The following is a 14625-nucleotide window of genomic DNA, read 5'->3' on the forward strand; positions in this document are numbered from 1 at the left end:
TGTCTACGTTTTAATTCTTGTAAATAAGAATACTTCTAGGGGTTGGTTAGTGGGCTGAGGAGAACCGTTGGCACCAGGAGGCTTTAGTGAGGTTGCGCGTGAATAACCTGCGCACAGCACTACAAGATCCTTGTTCAAGACTAGCATCTCCGAATCGCTCGTACATTCCCGCATAACAGGTTGCCGCTATTATATGCTGAGAGTATTGAGCAGTCCCTCTAAATTCAAAAAACGTTTGCATATCTTTTTCTTACGTACGATCGATCAATGCGGCAAAATTGTGACAGAGGACAAATAATTTTTTGACGATAGATGCGACAAAACAATAGTTCGAGGAACGATAGATGCAGGGAAATTTAACATTGGTTTATATGGAACATTTTTGGGACCGAATAAATTCAACGATGAATACGGGAAAACGACAGTTCTGGGAACGATGCATCGGGTTCTACTGTATTTGACTTGTCCTGCCGTCCTTTTTCATTGTGTCTCAAGACTGTTACGCATACTCATGATGTTAAAAATTCTCCACTTGAGGATCTTCCGGATTTCTCTTTTTGAAAGTTGGCAGGTATGATAATGAAACAAACTAGATTAAGATGAAAATATTTATCTCCCACAAGACTCAAAACCATGATGTCCCAATATATAATTTCTTGCAATATTATTGTGCATAGAAAGTGTCTTATCCAAATGTGAATGTCAGCAACCTAGTCAGTGCATCTCTCACCAGCTGTCCCTCTGTGGGTGTGCGCAGTAGAATAACACCCTTGGTATCCCCTGCCTGTCATAAGAGGAGACTAAAAGGGGCCCAAGAGGCTCTTAAATTTGGAGCATGGGATGGTGACCACAGGGCCCTTAGCTGAGTCCTGGCATTGCTGCTGCTGCTGCTGCTGCTGCTGCTGCTGCTTACTTGTGCCAGGCTTCTCACTTTCATTGATCCTATCCAACCTCACTTGGTCAGTTCTTTTTCTTTTCCAACTCTGACGGTATTAGAACATTCGAGGACTAGAGAGTCTTTCATTTTCATGCTCTTCATTGCCCTTGTATTTCTTTAGTTGATGCCTTCATTTTTCAAAGTGTCAGACCCGTTCCACTTTTCTCCCTCTGATTGGTGTTATAGAGGATGGTCACCCAGTTGTACTTCCTCTTAAAACAACAAGCACCACTACCTCTCACCAGCTGTTGTTTAACTTACTTGGATAAGGTGATTGGTTCCTTCTCATGCCTTTACCAACTATTTAGTAAAAGTTTATAATAACTTAAAAGATCTAATAAGATTCGATAGTTTGAAAAATGCGTCACCAGCCTCTCTGAGATGTTTGTATTTTGGTGGTGGTGATTGCTGTTTTAAGAGGAAGTAGGAAAATGTAAGGGCCTCCTTCCACTACTGTTGCTCAGGCCCTTGTACTTGCCCACCCTATTGTTAGTAGGTGTGTACTCCCTCATAAAACCACTACTATCTCTTCCTCAGCCCATCCCTGCAAAACTATATTTTAAAAAAAAATTTTGGTACCTAAACAGCTTTTTGCGTCTGAAGAAGTACTGGGAGGACCGCAAAGCCTGAACAATCCCTTCAAAGAGACCTGAACGACAGACTGACTAAAGTGATCCTATGTGGTCATAAAAGAAGAAGATGATGATGATGAAGAAGAAACAGCTTTTTGAATATCATTGTTGGACATTCTTCCAGTTTCTGTTGTTGACTGTAAAAGGATTCTGCCTCCAAGATTTGAGTTTTCTTATTGACAATGTGATCTTTTCTTCCATGTTACTCAATGTAAACTTGAAGTGACCAATGGCAATATTCTTTATAGCTTTCATTTTTTCATTCCTTAAAAAAAAAAACACAGATGTTTAAGTTAATTTCACACCCTATTCATTTACTTGATACCAGTGATATTGTTTTGCGACAAAATTAGAAGGAAAAAACTGAAAACATTGAATAAAAATGGGTAAGAACTATAGTGATAACGGAGTTTATAATTTTTTTTAGGAAAAAAAGAACAAGAGTATGTCTCAAAAGAAGTACATAATTAAGGGTTTTATTTTATTTCAGCAGAGTTTCAAAAGATAAGTATGGGAATTTACAGGTGAAAAAGAAAGGATAGTGGATAGAAATTCTGTTAAGGATACAATTTAGAGAGGACTAGTTATTAAAAAAACTAAGTACATGAATACAAGATATATAATCCAGACAGTAAACTGTTTCCATCTTTTAAAAGGTTACAGAAGAGAAATAGTTAGCAACTACATTAAACAAAATGAACACTTTCTTTTAAATTTCATTCCTAATCTTTCTCACTGCATATGATTCCAACAACAAAAGCAAATGAATAAAGACTTACATTTCATGATAAGTATAATGTCAAAAAATTTGGAAGTTTTTATGGAGATACATGTTCCATCAGTACTGGAAACACTCCAACATTTTTGTCACCTTGCTTAGAAGTTAAAATTGATAGCAGTCTAATAAAGGCACAACAGTTCTTAGAACCAATACCCACTTTTAGAACTTTCTTACCCTCCATTGAACAAAGAAAGTATGAAGACCAAGTGAGAGCTAAACCAAAGAGCAGCTCAATGCTTGAAAGGAAAATGCCCTGGTCATACACAGCAAAAAGATGTTTGATTAGCCTACATATTGCAAGTGTCAGAACCTGCACTATATCCTTATTTTAATTTTGAAGAGCTAATTACAGATTTATGCATACTAGAAGATTTTTAACCAATTTTATTTTTATATGTATATATATGGCCCCATCTTATTTTAAAATACAAATTTATATATTCTTTTAGTTTTAGCTAGAGCCAATATTATTTTCCTCTAAACACAAGCTCATATGTTTGAGGTTAACATTAAGGAATCAATCACTTATATGCTTATTTCTTTTACTGGATATAGCAAAAGCTGTTTAATAAACATGTAAGTGCCTGGTAAATGTGACATGTCCTCTGTCAATGATGCAGTGTGTAGGCACTTCTACTCTTGCAAGGTACCAGAATCTACTGCCATTCCTCAATATTAAAATTAAAATGATAGCAGATATTGTGACTAGGGTCTACAGCTCCTGCAAATCAGTCATAAGAGAAGAATAGACAATCTTGGAGAAGGCTTCTGATTCTGACAACAGACAAGTATTAGTATAGTAGTTGGGTAGCGAGCTAGAACCACACATTATACAAACAATCATCACTTGGCACCATTCAACATTAGACTTATATAGAGTATTCTTCTTTTCACCACTTGCGTGATATTTATAAATTTCTTCTTCATCCACCTTAATACGTTCTTCTTATGCACCACTTCAAGTTTTAAATCACCCGTGTTCTTCCAACATAATACATAAAAAACGAGTCTTTCTTTCAGAAATCCTTTTGCTGAGGAACGTACCATTAATTGGAACAAGATTCTCACTCCAGTACACATTTACATTTGATGTATCTCTATAGCATTTTACATCACTTCGATAAAATTCACGATATATTCTGTGCTTGATGGAATGCTCCATTGTGTTTACAGTTCACAAATAATCTCTCAAGGGATATTGATAAATGACTAGAAACACACTTCTTGTAATCCATGGCTCAAATTAATTATCTATATTTTGCAGTTAGGATAGGCACTGCACTGTTTTCATTTGGTATGCACCTCTGGTATCTTTGGTTTTTAAATTCCAGACAGAGAGACCTGATACCTCCCCACATTTGAGGTTCTGCTTCATTAACTTTGTCTGTTTTAATCGCTGCTTAAGCAGATTTCTGCAGTCTTAAATCATATGAATGCAGCAGCACTCTTTCCTTTAGAAATGCACTCATGTTTTGCGATGACTGGATATTCAACTAATAATTATTGAACAAACCAGTAAGCATAAATAAAACATTCGCAAAAAGAATGTTTGTTCAGTCTTTTCTTGGCGATGAATTTGAGTAAACTCATCACAGACTGAACTCTGGTTTTGAAAATACAGGCAATGTCCATATAACCTGTATAGATTATTCTAAATATAAACAGGTGTCTCCTGACCCGTCAGAAGGCGAAACATTGAAGTTGGCATAGTCTTCATGAGAATCTGCAAATTAAAAAAAAGGAGAATTACAGGTCAACAAATAAAAATACCAGTAAATGACAGATCACATAGTTACCAATTTGGCAGTTCATGCATTTAAAAAAATAATTCATACACAAAGTCCAGAAAACAGGCTTGATTTTCTTTCAGGATGGTAGCATAATACGAGAAATTAAATCAAGCTGTAGGAAAGCTAAGGTAGCTGTTCCGGGCTGTTAGTGGAGAAATGGCGTATAACGACGTTAATAGATGAAGCCTGAGTGGAGCTTTTAAAGGTAGGGAAGATCATCATAATGATAAAGCTGGAATTCAAAATGACAAATTGGTGCAAGTATTTGTTTACAGTAAAAAGAATTAGGGATTGGAATACTTTATCAAGAAAGATGTGTGGTAAATTTTCAACTTCTTTGAAATAATTTTAGAACAGACTAGGTGAAGAACTTATATGGAATTTGCTACCTGGGTGATAGCCCTAAAAGAAAGAAAGAAAGAAAGAAAGAAAGAAAGAAAGAAAGAAAGATTGATTATTAGTTTATTTATTTATTTATTTGGATGTAAAAGAGGGTATTATATTATGCTGTTCTATGTAAAATATACAACACCAAGTTACTACTTAATAAACTAATTGATCAGAGCAGATACATATTCAGTCCAATATGGCAGCTCAATCAATAATAATGTTTCAAAACAAAGAAAAGGAAATCCAAAATATCAACAGATCCCCTCACATAGTGGGGTAAATAAAATGGCTAGGAGAGGTGCTAGTTTCCACAGAAATTTATAAATCACAATTTCTGTTGAGCAAAATGTAAATACCATGTTCAAGAATCGGCTGAAAGAAATGCCCACAAAAAATGTAGAGACCAGATTTTATCAAAGGAGTCACATGATGAATGAAACTGTAAATTTCAATCAATTGCCACTGATCTGCATTTTTAGAGTTGCTGCCCAGGTGGCAGATTTCATATCAGTTGTTTACCTTAGAGGTTCTTTCCAACAGTAAGAAATTGTGACTAAGCTTCCTTTATAATTAACGAACGGCAATCAGCTTCAAGGTTCTGCATTATACTCAATTTAAAATATATTAAGTAAGCTCAAAACAAACACAGCCAACTTGGAAGGAGAGAAAGAAGTGAACATTCAACAATATTTAGAACAGTGACAAGGAGTCATACATATTAACAAAAACTTTTTAACAGGAAGACAAGCACAATAATTTTAGTGTAACAGAGTTTGAAACTTTTTAACAACAACTATTCAAATGAATAGATATAGTTTTTAAGTAGGCTAACTATGTATCCATCCCATCTCATTTCACTCATTTAACCACCACATAGTTTTAATTAATTTAAGTACATGTACTTTGTTTCGAATTTAGGTTTAAGAAATACTTTAGGTAATAATATTAACTTTTAAAACAATATTTTTAAATATCTGTAGGTTCTTTGGTATAATACTTACAAAGGCAGATTATCATAAGGAGTTGTAACTCATTGTAATTTCCGCCGCTACTTTTTCAATATTTCATACAGATATCCGTTCAAACTATCACGAAGGTAATAATTTATTACATTAAATAACACGATAAGCCTGTAAACATCGTTTTAAAGAGAAGTTAAAGAGGATTCACGGTAATTTCACTGGATAATTATGATGCTTAACAGTTTTTTGGATTGTTGATGATTGTTGCTACATGCACATGATAGTTGTGTAAATAAATACAAAGTCAGCTAATTCATTATTCCAATATTTTGTAGTCTTAGTTTCCTGCATACTTTGTACTTTCCACCTTCGTTTATTCATCGAGTAAAAGTTAAGTTAATAATCAAATTCCTAAATCCAAATAATACCGTATTGCACTTCAAGCCTCCGGCGTGATTTTGACAGAAATTATAGTAGACAACCTCTTATTCTCAGCATTTAAGGACACTTTTATTCTCCGTCCCGCCTAGTAGGGAAAATAATACTAATCCACCAGCGGTAAAAGTTCATATAACCACACTTCAGCTGAAAATTGTTGTGTAGATACATTGTAGTGTAGATACAGTATATTTAGACGGTGCCGTATCTTGCCTGCTATATTCGTGTGTTATCTTTCGTGTGTATCTATTACAGCATAGTACTAATAACAATTTGTCTGAGCATTTAGCTTTGTTGGTAATCTTTGAGTACAGTAGTTCTTGCAAATTTCATTTCTGTTTGTGCTTAGTAGTGACATACGGTACCAGTATTGTTATTAGGATATGTCTGAAAGTAATTAAAAAATTACTGTAGTGTACTGTACAGTAGTATACGAGTAGCCTAATATCCTATCAGAATTGAGTGTGCTTATTTTATTATTGTAAAATATTTGTGTAGTACTGGTGTAGTAGAGGTATCCGTAGAAACACTTACTAAAATTCTGTTGTTGTAATTAGGATAGGCTTAATTGCAGTTTGGAATTGTGTAGTTCTTGTGTATTCCTTTCGATATTCAGTAATTAACAGCAGTTTTTATCCTGTTAGGGGTTGTAGGATAAAAAATAGAGTACGACTAAGTAGTATTGCATGTAGTTGTATATTAATTACCTTATTGTTGTGTGATATTTGAGTACTATCCCAGGCAATATATCCCTCCGTTCATTTATTTTTTTGCAAATAAATTATTTTATTTTTATTTTTTCCGTAAAAAAAAATGGCTAAGGAGCACAAGTGTACGAACTCTGGGTGTGGCGAGGCATTGAGGGGTATGAGGGAGGAGTTGGAGAGTTTGAGGGAGATAATTAGGATTCTAACAGAAGACAGGAAGGAAGATAGGACTCCCTCAAACAATGTACAGGTTACAGTAGGTGTACAAGAGGAAGGGGAAGGAAAGGGGGTAGTTGTAGAAGACAGGTGGTCTAATGATCTAAGGGGAAGGAGATTGCAGGCTAAGGGCTCTATTGGGGATCAGAATTCAGGACAGGTGTCTGCACGAAATTGGAACGAATCACTCCAGGTAGAACAACAGAGGGAAGATGAGGGACAGGGAACTGTTGCTGAGATGTGTGGAAGTAGGAGGAAGGGAAAAGGTAGGAAAGGGAAATGTAGAGTAGAGGATAGGAAAAGACAGGTGGAACAGGGTCATGGGAAGGAGAAAAGGGAGAAGGAAGTAGCTTCTGCAGCTATCAGGAAAGATAGGGCTGACCAGGAGGGGAGAGGATCAAATGAGGTGAGTAGGGTTGAGACTCTGGTCATGGGGGATTCCATTGTTAGACATGTGGGCAAAGTGTGTGGAGGAAAGGGAACCAGGGTAGAATGTTATCCAGGAATTAGGTTGAGGCAGATGTTGAGGAAAGTAGAAGAGAGGGAGGAGGTGAAGGAGAAGGTGGTAGTGTTTCACGTTGGTACCAATACTTAAGGCAAGCGGATATAAGTACCAACATAGTTGGAGATGTGTGGGATCTGGTAAATGCAGCATGGGTGAAGTTTAAGAAAGCAGAGATTGTTATTAGTGGAATACTGTGTAGGAGGGATACTGACTGGAGGGTGATTGGGGATTTAAATGAGACTATGGAGTGGGTATATGGGAAACTGGGAGTGAAATTTTCTAGATCCTAATGGGTGGGTAGGAGATAGGGATCTATGCTCAGATGACCTTCACTTAAACTGCAGTGGTACGTATAAGTTAGGAAATTTGTTTGGAAGGGTAATAGGGAGGTACATTCAGAGAAACGGGGTGGCCTAGGGAGTGGTGATAAGGGAACAGGGAACTGGAAATCAAGTAGGGATGACATAAAATAGTTAGTCTTGAACTGTAGAAGTATTGTAAAGAAAGGAATAGAATTGAGCAATTTAATAGATATATACTTACCAGATATTGTAATAGGAGTTGAATCATGGCTGAGAAATGATATAGTGAATGCAGAAATTTTCTCACGGAACTGGAGTGTGTATTGTAGAGATAGGATAGGAATGGTGGGAGGGGGAGTATTCATTCTGGTGAAAGAAGAATTTGTAAGCTACGAAAAAGTTAAAGATGAGACACATGAAATTCTAGGTGTAAGGCTCATTTCTAAAGATAATAGGCAACTTGATATATTTGGAGTGTACAGACCGGGAAATGGTAGCACTGACACGGATTCAGAATTATTTGATAAGATAATCAGCTACGTAGGAAACGACATGGAAAGAAATGTGATTGTAGCGGGAGATCTGAATTTACCAGATGTCAATTGGGAAGGAAATGAGAACGACAGGAAGCATGACCAACAAATGGCAAATAATTTAATATGGGGAGGACAGCTGATTCAGAAAGTGATGGAACCAACCAGAGGGAAAAATATCCTGGATGTGGTGCTGATAAAACCAGATGAGCTCTATAGAGAAACTGAAGTAATAGATGGTATTAGTGATCATGAAGCTGTTTTTGTCGTAGTTAAAAATAAATGTGATAGAAAGGAAGGTCTTAAAAGTAGGACTATTAGGCAGTACCATATGGCTGATAAAGCAGGCATGAGGCAGTTTCTAAAAAGTAACTATGATCGGTGGAAAAAGGTAAATAAAAATGTAAACAGACTCTGGGATGGGTTTAAAGAAATTGTTGAGGAATGCGAAAACAGGTTTGTACCTTTAAGGGAGGTAAGGAATGGTAAAGACTCACCTTATTATAATAGAGAAATAAAGAGACTAAGAAGGAGGTGCAGAATGGAAAGAAATAGAGTTAGAAATGGCTGTGGAAGTAGGAGAAATTGAAGGAACTTACTAGAAAATTGAATCTAGCAAAGAAGGCAGCTAAGGATAACATGATGGCAAGCATAATTGGCAGTCATACAAATTTTAGTGAAAAATGGAAGGGTATGTATAGGTATTTTAAGGCAGAAACAGGTTCCAAGAAGGACATTCCAGGAATAATTAATGAACAAGGGGAGTGTGTATGTGAGGATCTTCAAAAGGCAGAAGTATTCAGTCAGCAGTACGGTATGTAAAGATTGTTGGTTACAAGGATAATGTCCAGATAGAGGAGGAGACAAAGGCTAAAGAGGTATTTTAAAAAAATTGTTAAAAATATGTTGGTCTAGACAATTATAAAGAAATTGTGTGTCTAATGAGAAGAGTGTATTTTCACTTAAGAGTCAGCACTGAGCAGTTGGTTCCTTCAAACAGTACCAACAGTAAGTTCTAAAGAACATTGGTGGGAGTACACCAATCACTAGTCACAATTTCCAATTTGGCGAAGAAGCTGGTGAAAATGGTAAGCATGATTTCTGTGCACAAAGGTGGATGGCCTGAAATAATAGTGTACAATACAGGATATGAAGTAGTGGTTATTGTGTTGTCCACAAAAATTACTTATAGGGAAGTCCCAAAAGACTGGATGATTGTATTCAAGCTGTCAAAGGTCAAATGAAATAGGCTAAGATTAATCATGCATGAATCACAGCCACTCAATCTTGCGAAGCAACTAGTGTTCTGTTGATGGTTTGCTCAATGTTTCAATGAAAACCTCGCCCTGTTGGATGTGTATGGTCTCATTTATCAGGCTATGTAAGTTCACAAAACAGCATACAAGTGTGGGTCACTATTAATTCCCAAGCTATCTACTACATGATGCAATAAAAATTGATGCCTGGTGCATAGTGTCTCTTGCCCTATCATTACACCAATCTCCTGATCTGATATCCTTAAATTTATTTTGCTGGGAACATTTTAAAAGTAAAGTTTATGCTCACAGGCTGAAGTTGATTGAGGAAAGGAAATACATTTACCAATTTTGAGAACTAGGTAAATTATTAGCACATGCTAACCTCTGTTGGAGTACATTACTTCTTTCATCCATCAAGGCATACAAGCTGCAAGACTCCAGAAGGTTTCCTCAACATCTGACATGATCTCACTCATCAGATACAAGGTCCTAGAGAGAATCTCATGATGTGGAACCAGCTGCAATCAGTTTGACTGCATATAACACAACCTCACTGCAGATGTGTTCAATAAGATTTTAGTCTAAATCTGAAGCAGACTAATTTACAAGTTCATTGTGTGTCTGTCTAACATACAAATCTTGAATGATATGACTGGTGTGAATTGGAGAGAGGTCCTGCTAAAATTAGATCACCTCACTAGGATAGCACATTTAGAGCCTAATGCTTTGCATCATCATCATCATCATTATCATCATCATCATTTCCCTCATTAGGATGTTTATGGCACATTTCCAGCTTCCTCTATTCAACCACCATTGCACCTCCCTAACTGTGTTCCTATCCATGTTTCTTCTAATTATACTATTCTAGATCTTTTCCACCACCTTATTCTGGTTCTCCCTCTTGCCCTCCTATCTGGGTCTCCATTGTCTACTTCAGTATCCGTTTTCCCTCCATCCTCTTAACAACATGTCCAAACCATGTAAGTTTATCCCTCTCCATTCAGTTGTAGAGCTTTTCCATTCCAATTTCATTCCTGATGTTCTCACTTCTTGCCTTTCCTATCATATTTCTTAAAAATTTCATTTCACTGGCCTGGATATTTTTCTCCTGCTTTTGTTAAGTGTCCAGGTCTGTGCTGCATATGTTAGTACTAGCAAGATACCCGTGCTTCGCTACGGTATTATACTCAAATTTATAATTGAATGCTTATTGTTTTAGATATATAATCCGCCGAAATTCGCGATCTGACTCGTTTTCTGCAAGAATCCGCCAAAATTCGCGATCTGACTCGTTTTCTAATAGATTACGGCAAGTTTCCGCCCATTTTTCAATCTTTCTTTCCAACAATCGATTTCGTACTTCCCGGGCTAGGTCCAGGTATTCCACCCCGTCAGTTGGGTCCCGAAATCCTTGCCATCTTTTCCTATAAGCATTTTTAATATGGATCAAATACTTCAGGAGATCCGGCGTGGTGTCGTCTTGGGTGCCTTGGCGGTACTGAACCCGCGGCCAGACTGCATTCTTAGTCATTACCCCCCATGACGCGTTTCCAGCGCGGTCCGCACATTTGACGACGACCCAGAACATTATTATTATTATTATTATTATTATTATTATTATTATTATTATTATTATTATTATTATTATAGATGTTCTGGACCCCACAGCAAGATGCAAGACCGCCACTTGACGGTAAATTATATCTGCTGACACTGTCATTGTTGACAACGTGACCAGTACCATTGTCGCGCGTAGGCAAGTGTGCAAGATTTCTGGCAATACGAATGACATACTTCCGTGCATTATTGACCTTATTATAGAGGTGAACAATTTGACGATCAATATTATACCTTTAGTTTATTTCAAATGGGTAATTTTTTATTTATATGCCAGGAGAATCTACTGTAATCTAAGAACGTTCTCTGAAGGAAAAGATGGCTGTTGAAAACGAATGCAGGAAGATTAAAAATGATCGGTTTATGATCAGAATAAGTACATCGAAAATCTACAGCCTGTTTTCAGTCATTCGACAGGGTCAGGAATGGAATGAATAAAGCCCCATCTAGCGGTGACAATAGGAATTGTGCCGGCTGCCGAAGGACTCCTCTGGGGCAATGATCGATGAATGACAAATGAAATGAAATATTGGACAGTGTTGCTGGAATTAATGTTGACAGGGAAAACTGGAGTATCCAGAGAAAAACCTGTCCCACCTCCGTTTTGTCCAGCACGAATGTCACATGGAAGGACCGAGATTTGAACTACGCAACCCAGCTGTGAGAGGCCGGCGTGCTGCCACCAGAGCAACGGAGGCTCCTTATAAGTACATTATGAACAGTAAAATCAATTGGTCTCACCTCCTTTTACACCCCACTGCCTTTAAGTTTATTTACCCCCCCCCAAAAAAAATTAAAAGATGCCGTGTTTCTTTATGTTTAAAGGAGATTCCAAACACCAATGTTCACGTCTATTACCTTAAGTTTTGGGATATAAGTATCCCCATAAAAATAATTCACTCTTTTCACTTCGTTTCACACTCCTCCCCCCCCCCCCCCCCAGTTTATTTTTCGGCAAAATATACTTGTTTCTTTAATAGTAAAGGATCTTCTAAATACCAATTATCATGACTAACTTTTTCAGTTTTTGATTTATGTGGCCTCATGAAAGGAATTCAACTCCTTTTCACTCCCGCTCCCAAGATGGTTTTCCTCCCAAAACACGTTTTTCTTTATTTTTAAAGGAGATCCAATTACCAATTTTCACGTCTGTAACAACTTTAGTTTTTATTAGATGTATGTATTCTCATACAATTAAGTCAATTAATTTTTCAATTCCTTCACCCCTCCCCCCTTCATTGGATTTTCCGAGAATACGTGTTTCTTTACTTTTAAAGCAGATTCCAAATATCAAATTTCACGTCTGTAACATTTTCATTTTTGAGATATCAGTAGCCTAATTAAAAGAATTCAACACCATTTTCAGTTATGTTTACCCCCCCTCCCCCCTTCCACCCAAGTGGTATTTCCGAAAACTAAAAATATACTTTCTTTCTTTTTAATAGAGATAAAAATACCATTTTTCACTTCTGTAACATGTTAAGCTTTTTGAGATGTACTGTAGAAATTCTCATTTTAAAATTTCACCCCTTTTTAGTTCCCCTTAAGTGGAGTTTCTAAAAACAAATCACCTATGTTTCTTTACATTTACAGGACATTCCAAATACCCACTTTTTACATCTGTAACATTTTACGTTTCTCAGATATTCTGTAGATATAGTCTTTCAAAAAATTCACCCCAATTTGGTACTCCTGTCTAACCGCCATTAATTGGATTTTCTAAAAACAAAAAAATACATATTACTTTATTTTTAAAGGAGATCCCACATGCAAATTTTCAGTTCTGTAATATCTTCAGTTTTTGAGATATATGTATCCTCATTAAAGGCATTCAACCCATTATTCACCCTATTAGGATTTACAGAAAACAAAAAATGCGTGTTCCTTTATTATTAAACGAGATTCTAAATACCCATTTTTACATGTGTAAACTTTTAAAGTTTTAAGATGTAGACACACTCATTTTAAAAATTCACCCCCCCCCCCATCAATTGGATTTTCCAAAAACAAAAAAATACGTGTTTCTTTATTTTTAAAGGAGATCCCAAACACCAATTTTCAGGTCTGTAATATCTTCAGGTTCTGAAATATAAGTAGCCTCATTAAAGGCATTCAACCCCATTTTTGACCCTTTTCCAGCCTTCCTATTAGGATTTTCCAAAAAGAAAAAAATACGTGTTCCTTTATTTTTAAAAGAGATTAAAATTACCAATTTTCAGGTCTGTAATATCTTCAGTTTCTGAGATATAAGTACCAGTATCCTGTTAAAGGCATTCAACCAATTTTTCACCATTTTTACCCCTCCTATTGGGATTTTCTGAAAACAAAAGCAAAATGTGTTTTGTTATTTTTAAAGAAGATTCGAAATACCAATTTTTACATCTGTAAACTTTTAAAGTTTTGAGATATAGATACACTCATTTTAAAATGTCACCCCCCTTTTCACCCCCTTAGCGACGGAATATCCAAAAATCCTCTCTTAGCGAGCACCTACATTTTATATGAATGTATCCCCAAAATTTCATTTCTTTATGTCCATTTCTTTGGCTCAGCGATGATGAATCAGTCAGTCAGTCAGTCAGTCGGGACAAGTTACTTTATATATATAGATTGGGCGGTAGTTATTATTATTATTATTATTATTATTATTATTATTATTATTATTATTATTATTATTATTATTATTATTGAATTTCTCATACAGAAAAGAACCCTATTTTGCATGGTATATTAGGGTTATAGATGAACAAATCAGAATATATATTATTTACACAGATAGAGTATTATCATGAAAGCTTACTGAAGATGTAATGAATGACTGTGTGAAAATGAGAATAACAACATTGTCTTTTAAAGACCGAGTACACAGGTTTAGCCAGTTCATTATTACACAAGTTTAAATGGCATTCTAGAGTAAATCTTGCTCTTCCAAAAACAGGACAGTCAAATAGAAGATGATGCACAGTTTGACATGATCCACGAAAGCAAGAGCAACCATCTGCAGTCTTAATCTTAAATCGCTCGAAGTATGACTTCAATTTACCATGGCCAGATAGGAACTGAGTAAACACAAAGTTTGGTATAAGATTTTCACACTGGAGTCAATGCTGGATTTCAGAAAAAAATCATTATCTTGTAACGGATCCTTTCGAAGTAGCGGTCCAGACATTATTCCACTGAGAAGTAGTATATTCTTTAATCTTCCTCTTCAGGAAACATATTAGAGCTTTGTTGTACGAAACTTCCAACGTAGATTCTGCAGCTTGTTTTGCTTCGAAATCTGCCTTTTCATTTCCAGTAGACCCTGTGTGTCCATGAACCCAGGACAGACAAGCGTGCATACTTTGTTGAGTCAATGCCCTTATATCAGCAACTATCTGGTTCATATTGTACCTGTTGTTTATTGCATTAAGTGCAGCCTGTGAATCACTGTACAGCTTTGCATTTTTATTATTATTATCTTTACACCACTGTAATGCTGATTTTATGGCCCAAAGTTCAGCTTGAAAAATTGAACAATATGAGGAGAGCTTGTATTGTGCTGAAAATATTT

The 14625-nt window shown here is 36.2% G+C and overlaps 1 protein-coding gene across 4 annotated transcripts in view; it reads right to left on the bottom strand.

The window, feature by feature from the left end:
• Positions 1-1957: 1957 nt before the first annotated feature.
• LOC136885079 (uncharacterized) overlaps positions 1958-14625 on the bottom strand; it is a 1401330-nt gene continuing 1388662 nt past the window's right edge. Inside the window, exon 21 of one of the 4 annotated variants that reach the window (XM_067157511.2) lies at positions 1958-4073. In XM_067157511.2, coding sequence (XP_067013612.2) covers positions 4002-4073 — 72 coding nt within the window. In that variant the 3' untranslated portion in view covers positions 1958-4001. The remainder of the gene's footprint in view (positions 4074-14625) is intronic. The other 3 variants (XM_067157504.2, XM_067157532.2, XM_067157541.2) reach the window with 3 other exon arrangements.

This window comes from Anabrus simplex, chromosome 1 (genome assembly GCF_040414725.1).
Source record: "Anabrus simplex isolate iqAnaSimp1 chromosome 1, ASM4041472v1, whole genome shotgun sequence".
NCBI classification, from domain to species: Eukaryota; Metazoa; Arthropoda; class Insecta; order Orthoptera; family Tettigoniidae; genus Anabrus; species Anabrus simplex.